At 43.5% G+C, this 10,002-nt stretch overlaps 1 protein-coding gene across 6 annotated transcripts in view; it reads right to left on the bottom strand.

The window, feature by feature from the left end:
• Positions 1-4,279: 4,279 nt before the first annotated feature.
• The window catches only part of POMK (protein-O-mannose kinase), an 18,321-nt gene continuing 12,598 nt past the window's right edge, over positions 4,280-10,002 (bottom strand). For all 6 annotated transcript variants that reach the window (XM_005856489.2, XM_005856491.2, XM_005856490.2 and 3 more), the window contains one exon: positions 4,280-5,866. In XM_005856489.2, coding sequence (XP_005856551.1) covers positions 5,096-5,866 — 771 coding nt within the window. In that variant the 3' untranslated portion in view covers positions 4,280-5,095. The remainder of the gene's footprint in view (positions 5,867-10,002) is intronic.

Raw genomic sequence — 10,002 nt, 5'->3', positions numbered from 1 at the left:
CCGAGGGGCCGGGCCACGCTGGGCCCGCGCTCTGGGAAGCTTACTCTGTAAAGGACGTAAGCAAAGGACCAGGATTGTCTCCAGGTTGCGCACTGCTTTTTTTTTTTTTTTAATGTATTTTATTGATTTTTTACAGAGAGGAAGAGAGAGGGATAGAGAGTTAGAAACATCGATGAGAGAGAAACATGGATCAGCTGCCTCCTGCACAGCCCCTACTGGGGATGTGCCCGCAACCAAGGTACATGCCCTTGACCAGAATCGAACCTGGGACCCTTCAGTCCGCAGGCCGTCGCTCTATCCACTGAGCCAAACCGGTTAGGGCTGCGCACTGCTTTTTGTTCCCGGAGAAACATTCAGAAGAGAGACCTCCCGCAGGCCACAAGCCACTACCCCCGTCTCTGATCACCCTCCTGAGAGACATTCTGTTAAATTCCTGCGTCTGGTTATTCAACACACAAATGGGTGTTGGTGTCTTCTGTCCACTGTTCTGGAAATGGCATGGTAAGTCAGACCGGCGGAGCCCCAGGCCCCAGGCATTCACTATCCAGAGAGAGATGAGACTTAAAAGCCAACTTGTACCACCCCTTTGAAGGGCTCTTTGGCAATCTCTGATAAAGTTCAAGGCGAGCAGACACGAGGACCCCGCAGCTGCACTCGCAGCCATACGACTGGAGAAGCTACCATACCTATAAAGGGACATGTACGATAACGCTTGTAGCAGAATGGGTTATAATCGCAAAAACCTGTAAATAATCTAAATATTCATCAGTAGAGGAAATGGATAAGTTGTGGTATATATAGAGCAGTATTAATGACCTAGAGTTACATGTATTGAAATGGATGAATCTCAAAATAAGGCAGAGGGGAAAATGCAAGTTGCAGACATGCCTTTGTAGTAACTTATATGGAAAATGTAAAGCCAAGAACAACACTATATGTTGATTAGGGATAAATGCACATGTAATAAAAGTGTAATGACACATAATGGAAAGATAAACGCTAAACTTACAGCTAACATGACACTTAAAAAACTAAATGTTTCCCCCTTCCATCAGGAACAAGGCAAGGATAATCGCACACATCATTTCTACTCAGCATTGCCCTGGGGTCCTGGTCAGTGCAAGAAGGCAAGGAGAAGAAAGGAAAACAGCATACAAATTGGCTTTATTCAAATATGGTATGAATAAATGTATGTGTGGAAACTCTTAAGGAATCTTCCACACACACATACCGAAACTACCAGAATTTATAAGTGAATTTAACAAGGTCACAGAATTCCAAGTCAATATACAAAAATCAATTGTATTTTCATATCAAGATGTAAACAAAATTGGAACTTGACTTTTTAAAAATAGCATTTACAATAGAATTTTTTAAAATTAATACTTAAATTTAACAAAACAAGTATAAGACCTGAACACTAAAAACTACAAAACATGACTGAGAGAAATTAAAGAAGACCTAAATAGTTGGAGAGATCTACCATGTTCATAGATTAGAAGAACCATTACTGTTAAAATGCCAGTTTTCCCCAAACTGATCTATATAGAGTGCAATCCAAAAAAAAATCCCAGTAGGTTATTTCTTGTGTGTATCTGTGTGTGTGTAGAAATTGACAACTGATTCGAAAATTTATATGGAAATGTAAAATGATTTTGAAAAAGAACAACAGAATTGTAGGTCTTGCACTATCTGAGTTCAAGATTTACTATAAAGCTATAGTAATCAAGATAGTGTGTTATCAGCATAAGGTAGTAATATAGATCAACAGAACAAGATAGAGAGAGCCTAAAAGTAAACGCACAGAACTGGTTTTTCTCCAAGTTACCAAAGCAATTTAATGGGGGAAATAATGTTTTCAATAAATGATGCTAAAACAATCATTTCAATAAACGATGCTACGTGCAGGAAAAAGTGAACTTTAACCCTTACCTCACAGCATACACACAACCGAACTAGAAATGAAATATGGACCTCAATGTAAAAGCTAAAACTATAAAACTTCTGGAAGAAAATAAAGGAGAAAACCTTCATGACTTTCTTAAATAATATATAAACTATTTTATTTTTTGTTAATCCTCACCCAAGGATATTTTTTCCATTGATTTTTTAGAGACAGTGGGAGGGAGAGGGAGAGACAGAGAAACATTGATGTGAGAGAGACACATCAATTGGTTGCCTCCTGCTCCCACCCAGGGCCGGGCCGGGGATTGAGCCTGCAACCTAAGTATGTGCCCTTGACTGGGATTGAACCTGGGACCCTTTGGTCCATAGGCAGATGCTCTATCCATTGAGCAAAACTGGCTAGGGCTAAACCATTTTAAAACACAAACTTAAACAAAACACAGTTAAGAAAATGAAAAGGCAAGCCTCTGGCTGTGAGAAACGATTTGCAAAAGATATAGCTAGTAACAGACTTAATTCCAGGTTACACAATGAACGCTAACAATTTAATAATAAGCAAATTATTTAAAAATGGGCAAAAGATTTGGACTCTTCACCAGAGATGTGAATGGCCAATAAACATAAAAAGGTTCTCAGCATCACTTATCTTTGGGAAAATGCAAATTAACACTACAATGAGATGGTACTACACACCCACTAGCATCGCTAAAATTAAATTAGCTGATAATAACAAGTGTAGGCTAAGAGTGTGGAGCAAATGGAACTCTTGAACATTGCTATTGGAACATGGTACAGATGCTTTGAAAAACAGTTTAGAAGTTTCTTAAATGTGATCATAGGAATACTCCTAGGTATTTACCCAAGACAAAAGAATTGTATTTAAATGGTAACAGCAGTTTATTTCATAACAGCCCCAAACTAGAAACAACCCCGTGTCCATCGGCAGATGGCTGATGAACATACATATAATGGAATATTACTTACCAATAAAAAGATATAAATTACTGATGTAAACAATATGGATGGATTTCAAAACCATTGCAATGAATAAAAAAGGTACAAAAATGTTTATACCACACTGTATGGTTCCAATTATGATATTTGGGAGAAAATTCTAATCTTTCTAAAAAGCAAGCAGAGTCATTGCCTGAGGCCAGCAGTTGGGAAAGGATTGAAGGGGGGGGGGTACGTGGGAAATTCTAGGAGGGAAATGTTTTATCTGTAGGGGTGGTGACATGAGTAGATAAATATATCAAAACTCATTGAAATACATAAACTGGTTGCATTTTATTATATATAAACTAGGTTTTTGCCTTGGAAAATCAGATGGGTGGTGTGCCACTTACAGACGTAGGAAACAAGCAGCAAATCTGGCTCAGAGAAGAGTTATTTGGGAAATGTTGAATGTGAGGTATTCTTTGTGTGGATCTGTTTTCAGTTCACTTGGGTAAATACTTGGGAGCGGAATTGCTGGGTCACAGTAATTCTATTTTGAACTTTCTGAAAAGTGCCAGACTGTTTTCCAAAGTGGCTACACCATTTTACATTCCCACTGGCAATGTCTGAGGGTTTCAGTTCTTCACATCCTCACCAACACTTGTTATTGTCCATCCTTTTGATTACAGCCCTCCTAGTGGGTTGTGGTGGAGTTTTTCTATCAAAAAGCAGCAGTTAGAACAATACTGTGGGCAAGCACATTCTCTGATCAACCAGAGGACCCAGTCAACCATAGGCAGTAGACTAGGGGGTAAGACTGATACTACTTCCATATCAGTGCCTGTGGTGCCCTGTCTGACAGTTAGGGGCAGTGGTTGTCACTGCCCTGGGGACTAGTTAGAAATGCAAAGTTTCGGACTCTATCCCACCAGACCTTCTGAGTCAGAGACTCTGGGGTCCCTGTGATTCCAGTGATCCCACCCCTCCATGTCAGCTTTAACCACCTTATTAGGGATGATTAATATGCACCAAATCCATCATCCTCTGCAAATGATGATGGTGAGCAAGGAAAGAGCTTTTTGAAGCTTCAATCGTACAACTCAAGTGAAAGGGTTTGACACTTTCCAGTCATGAGTGACAGTGTTGATGTAAAATGTTCACAATAATTTTAGACCGAGAAAACCCAGCAGGAAGGTAAACATGAATATCACAACTACCATCCAAGGCAGTAACACGTCATTTCCCTCATTCTTGTTGTTATAAATATTCCTTATTCATTAAAAATTTCAGCCCAGCTGGCATGGCTCAGTGGTTGAGCATCGACCTATGATCCAGGAGGTCACGGTTCAATTCCTGGTCAGGGCATATGCCCAGGTTGCTGGCTCGTTCCCCAGTGCGGGGCGTGCAAGAGGCAGCTGATCAATGACTCTCTTACCATTGATGTTTCTCTCTCTTTGAAATCAATCCTATATAATAAAAGGCTAATATGCAAATTGTCCCCTCGATGGGCATTCAACCAGAAGTTTGAACAGGGGGCGGGGCCAACCAGCCAACCGCCCATGACCCCTCCCCCTGGTCCCACCCCCAATCGGCCGCACCTACCCCGTTTGGGGCTGGCTGGCAAGATCCCACCTGTACACAAACTCGTGCACCGGGCCTCTAGTAAAAATATATTAAAAAACAAATTTCAAAGAGCATGCCATCATAGTTCTCCTTAAGCTCCTAGGAAGGATGGCACTGGAGCTTCACAGAGCAATCACTTAAAACAGTAAGGGTGGCCCCACCCATACAAAGTGAAGCAGACCAGGGATACTCCCAGGACCTGGTATGTTGATTACCACCCAAAACAGAGGAAAGAAAATTCCTTGGAGAACTACTCTATGCTTCTTTCATATACTGCCATTTAAAAATCGTCTCTATCTACCTTTCTTACAAGCTTACAAACTCAGTTATTAGGTCAGGGAAAGGCTCTTTCCAGCTACATCTTTCTGTAGTTACTTCCTTCAGATACAGGTCAGATTCACGGCTTCTCTGCATCTTCTCCTGGGAGCGGTCAACGTTAGAAGGGAAGCCAGACTTAGATCACGTCGGTTGCTCTGGCTTAGCAATTTCCGCCCCGGTGGCCAGCAGAGGCAGCCGCTCACATGTGCACGTGGGTCCAGAGGAGGAGCCACCTGGCTGAACAGCAGCAAGCTCACTGTCAGAGCAGAACTGCTGTTCCTTAACTCGCACCCCTCACTGACCGGACTAGTCTTCATAGCATTTCTCTGGTCTGAGACGTCACGGTGTCTCTGAGTGAATTCAGAACCTTCTGGTAAGTGTCCAGAATGGCCTGCGCGGTGGGCCTCTCTGCAGGAGTCTGGCTCTTACAGGCCTTGTGGATATCGAACAAATGGAATCGGACCATGTCGCTCCCTTCAACGTGTCCCAAAAGGAAACTGGAGACGTCGGGAATCTTCCAGATGTCGATCTTCTCGTCGTACGAGGGCATGAGATCGTCGCGAAAAGGCACGTCCTCTCCATAGGGCCACAGCTGCTCCGGAGCCACGAAATCCCCGTGAAGCTCCCTGTGGCCGCACTTCACCAGCGCCCCGGCGCTGCGGTTCACCAGGGGCAGCGCGTCCAGGTCGTTCACCACGATGCTGAAGTTACTGGTCAGCAGGTACTGGGACAGCGTCTTGGGCAGGTCGTTGGAGTCGCACATGACCCGCGTGCCCAGGGGGCTGTGGTGCAGGTAGTGGATGATGCCCACGTAGTCCATGGCCAGCTGCAGCCGCTGCTGCCAGGTGTTCACGGCTTGGTACTTGGAAAGGTTGAGCGTCGCTTCCAGGCTGCTCAAGGACCCTAAGGGGTGATACTCGGTGAGAATAGTGTTGTCATCTTCACAGAAGCCAAGCAGCGTGACGACATGTTTGCTCTGCAGAGATTTTAGCATCTGCAGTCCGTGGAGGAAATCGTCTTTCATCTCCAGACTGGTGAGCCGTGAGAGAGCGACTTTGCGTTCCTTCCACTCGGACAGAAAGACCTGAAACAGAGCCAGAGCACATCACCTGGGTTAGAGAGCCGGGAAACAACTCCACAAATATATTTAAGAACTGGATGTGGTACAGAGGATACAGAAATTGATGAGACACAGACCTGGCCCTAGGGTTGCTCTTAGTCTAGTTATAAAGACTCACTTATGAGCAAACACAAGATACCCAGCGAGGCAAGTGCCCTATTAGCGGGAGGCTGTGGAGGAACTGACTCTGGCCAGGGTGCTGCGGGGCCATCCGGAGAGGGTGCCGGAAGGCTCCTGGGAATTGCTCTAAAGCAGGGGTGGGGAATGTCCAGCCCTGGGGCCATATAAGGCCTGCAAAATCATTTGGTCTGGCCCTGCCAAGGCATTAGGGGTGAGTTAATTAAATGTCTGACCAAATATAGCAGGCTAATTTTTAAGTTGATAATTTTGTATGGCCTGTGAATGATGTTATAAATATCCAAATGGCCCTTAGCTGAAAAAAGGTTCCCCAGCCCTGCTGTAAGGATGACCAGGGCTTGCAGGGTGGATGTGAGCACGGGAAACGCATCCCAGGAGAGGGGACTGCGTGTATACGGTAAGGCTCTGAGTGGCAAACAGACTGCCGGTTCCAAAATACTGTAGCACAAAGGGGGAGCAGAGATGACTGGAAAATCCTACACAGGCAGTGAGCCCAGCCAGCCCATCACACATAACAAGATTACGCATTAATTTTAAAAGGTAGCACAGTAAACCACAAATAGCAATAGTTCTACGTAAGGTAAACATTTTGACATGGTCTGTGGGTTTGTGTGACTTCAGCTGTACAAGCAGGAGTGGAAATGCCACAAACACCAGACTTGCCCTGGTTCACAGCTTCCAGAAAACTGTCCGGTACTGCCTTAGATCCTCAATTAGTATTAGGTAGGAAAGGCTTGCAGGAAGTGCTGTAATTAAGAACCTCTGATCTTCCCCTTAAATTCCCAAAGGAAAGGCAGAAGACTGCAGAAGAGAAAACAGCTCCGAGGCCTGACCCCTGCCCCAGGCTGCTGCTGCCCCCCGTGGGCTGTGTCTCTCTGGGCTCTGCTTCTTCATTGTGAACGTAAGAAAGAAATTTGGGGCATGATTTATCAAGAACTTCTAACATCTAAGTCTATAATCTATTTAAGACAATAATTTAAAATAGATAAAAAGTTGTAGGAATAAAAATCTGGCATTATTTACAAAAACATAAACTGGAAGCTATCCATCCATCAAAGAATAGGGAGTAGTTCAGTTATAGTAGGTTCACTTAAAAGAATATTATGTGGTCAACAAAATGCATACATTGATAGAGTTTTCACAGATAAAAGTATGCTGCAAATGAAAACAGGCTATAAAATTACACAGAAATCAAAGAAAGAGGCTAATGTTTCAGCTCGCAGTCATATGGTACAATTCTGGGTGATATTTTTTACACCTTTTGGTATTTTCCATCTTTTCCAGAATGAATATATATTACTTTCATATTTTAAGACATTTTTTAACAGAACTCAAATATTATATCCAATGGAGGTGGGCCAGAGGACTCTGAAGATTTCTGTTGGATCTGAGAAGGACAATTCACTAATAGAAAAACCCATGTAATGGATTGGGTTCTCTTTCCCACCTAGCTCTATAATTTTGTATAGACCTGTAACACGATTTTAAAGACATGATGGAAATTTAAATTATTTCCCACTTTTTTATTTTTAACAACAATCCTATATAATAAAAGCGTAGTATGCAAATTGTCCCCTCAACTGGGAGTTTGTCCAGGAGTTCGACCAGGGGACAGGGCTGGTCAGCGGCCGGCAGCTGCGGGAAGAAAGGGAAGCCCCGGTCAGCAGCAGGCAGCCACTAGGGACCCTACCAGGGCACAAATTTCGTGCACTGGGCCTCTAGTGTTACAATAAATAGCCTTACAGTTACATTTCTGTGAACATCTGAAAATATTTTAATAAGTGAGGTAAGTAGGTGGGTTCCTGAAAGAAGAATGTGTACTGCCATCAGCACCCTCCAAAATTTGTGCCAACACACGCTTTCACCAATCGTGTATGAGAGAATCCAATTTCCTATAGCCTTAATCACACCAGATGCTATTAATCGTTGTAATCTGGGCCAATCTGATGGATAAAAAACATCCTACTGTTCCAATTTCAATTTCTTTGCTCACTGCGACTGAACGCTTTTCATCTTTATTGGCATTTCTGTATATCTTCTGTGGAAAGATGTTCACTGTCCTTTATCCAGTTTTCAATAGGGTTGTTTGCTTTGTGCTTATTAACTTCTAGGAGCTCTTTCTATATTATCCAGGTGATCCTTTATTACAAATGTAAAAGACAAACTTTAGAAAATAATTCTCTTATACAATCTTTTTTTTTTTTTAATCATTGAGTTTATTTAATACTACCTGGATCTCAGAGACTTTTTTCCCCCCAAAATTTTTCTGTTTAAGTTTCTGACCAAAGAGAGGTTAAATGACATCCCCGAAGTTCCATCACAAATCAGCATGTGGACAAGGAATGGAGACCCGAGTCTGCACTTCACCTTTGCTCTTTTGGTTGTTTTCCCGCAAGCTTCTCCGCATGAAGGTTTGGGTGCTTTATTGGTCTCGCGTTACGCAGTGTCCTTCCACAGTCTTCCAAGGAAACTTGCAGTATCATCCATGAATCCTTCAGCTTGTGGGGGCCCATCAGATATTTGAAGTTGAATATCATGATCACGCTCCACCTCCAAATTTTCTCCAGGCTAATGACTCTAGTTGCTTTGGCAAGGGTGCCTTTTAAAAAGAGAACCTTCCTAAGTACAAGTTTGTTTCTTGCTCATCTAAAGTTCAATTCAGTGTTTCTGACTGGTGGGAGGCTCGTCTCCAAGCAGTAATTCAGAGACCAGGCTCCTTCCATCTTGAGGCTCTGCCTTCTTCAACAGACAGTTTCCATGCCCCGTGGAGGGGAAAGAGCATGAGGATTGCACATGGGCAATTTCAGGGGCTGAGCCTGGAGGCCTGTTACATCACTTCCACCACATCCCATTGGCTAGAACTCAGTCTGTGGCCACACTGACCTGCCAGGACAACTGCAAAACGTGGTCTCGCTGTGTCCCGGAGGAAGAGAAACCACGCATCTCTGACCAATGTGTTCGTTGGTTCAGCCTCGTCCTTTCTGGCCTGATTTCTTCCCAACAAGGCTAGCTTTTGAATTTTCCCACCATCTCGTCATTCCCCTCTGCTGTGTCAGTGTTCCTCTGAAAATCTCATTTCTGGAACTGAGCATGGCACCCAGGAGTGGTCCAAGCTGGGCAGAATCTCAGACTTCTTAAAAAATTTTTATTGTTGAAAGTATTACATATGTCCCCCATTCCCCCCCACTGACCCCCTCCTGCCTGCCCCTGCCATACAGTATTTTGTAATACAAAGAATTTAGCTATTATGTAGTCAAATCCATCTCCATTCATTTAACAAGTACAGCTGACCTTAAATAACGCAGGGATTAGAATCTCCAATCACCTGCGCAGTCGAAAATCTTCTTATAATTTATGTCGACCTTCTACATACATAGATTCCCAACTGCCAATTGATCCCAGAACAACTTTAGTTTGTACTGCAGTCAATTGAACAGAGTGAAGTAACTGGAAAAATCCACATGTAAGTGGACCCATGCAGTTCAAACCTACATCGTTCAAGGTCAACTGTATTTATGTCAATTAAAAAACTGAAATAAATCCCTGCCCCTATGTAATTTACATTCTAGTGCCGGAGGCAGACAGTAAAGAAAATAAACAGGAAATGCATAAAGTATATTGGAAGGTAAAATGTGCTTAGGAGAAAAACTAAAGGAAAGGTTTACAACTTTACATAGTATCACTGAAGTGATGGCTGAGCAAGAACCTGAAGCAGGGAGAGGAAGGAGCCATAAAATCTCTGGGGGCCTACATCCCGGCAGAAAGAACAGCCAGGGCAAAGGCCGCATGTGGGGAGGGAGCGTGCCCAGAGGCGGCCAATCAGCAAGGCCAGGGCGGCCGGAGCGGAATAAGCAAGGGAATGGAACAGAGGCTGCTGAGGGGCGCAGACCTTGCGAGGCCTTTCCGTTGTTATGACCCTATCTGACCTGGAATTTCATAGCAGCATCCTCACTGTGTTAAGA

The sequence above is a fragment of the Myotis brandtii genome, unplaced genomic scaffold (assembly GCF_000412655.1).
Source record: "Myotis brandtii unplaced genomic scaffold, ASM41265v1 scaffold103, whole genome shotgun sequence".
NCBI lineage: Eukaryota > Metazoa > Chordata > Mammalia > Chiroptera > Vespertilionidae > Myotis > Myotis brandtii.
Note: the sequence above shows the minus strand (reverse complement) of the source record. Positions and strands in the feature narration are given on the sequence as shown.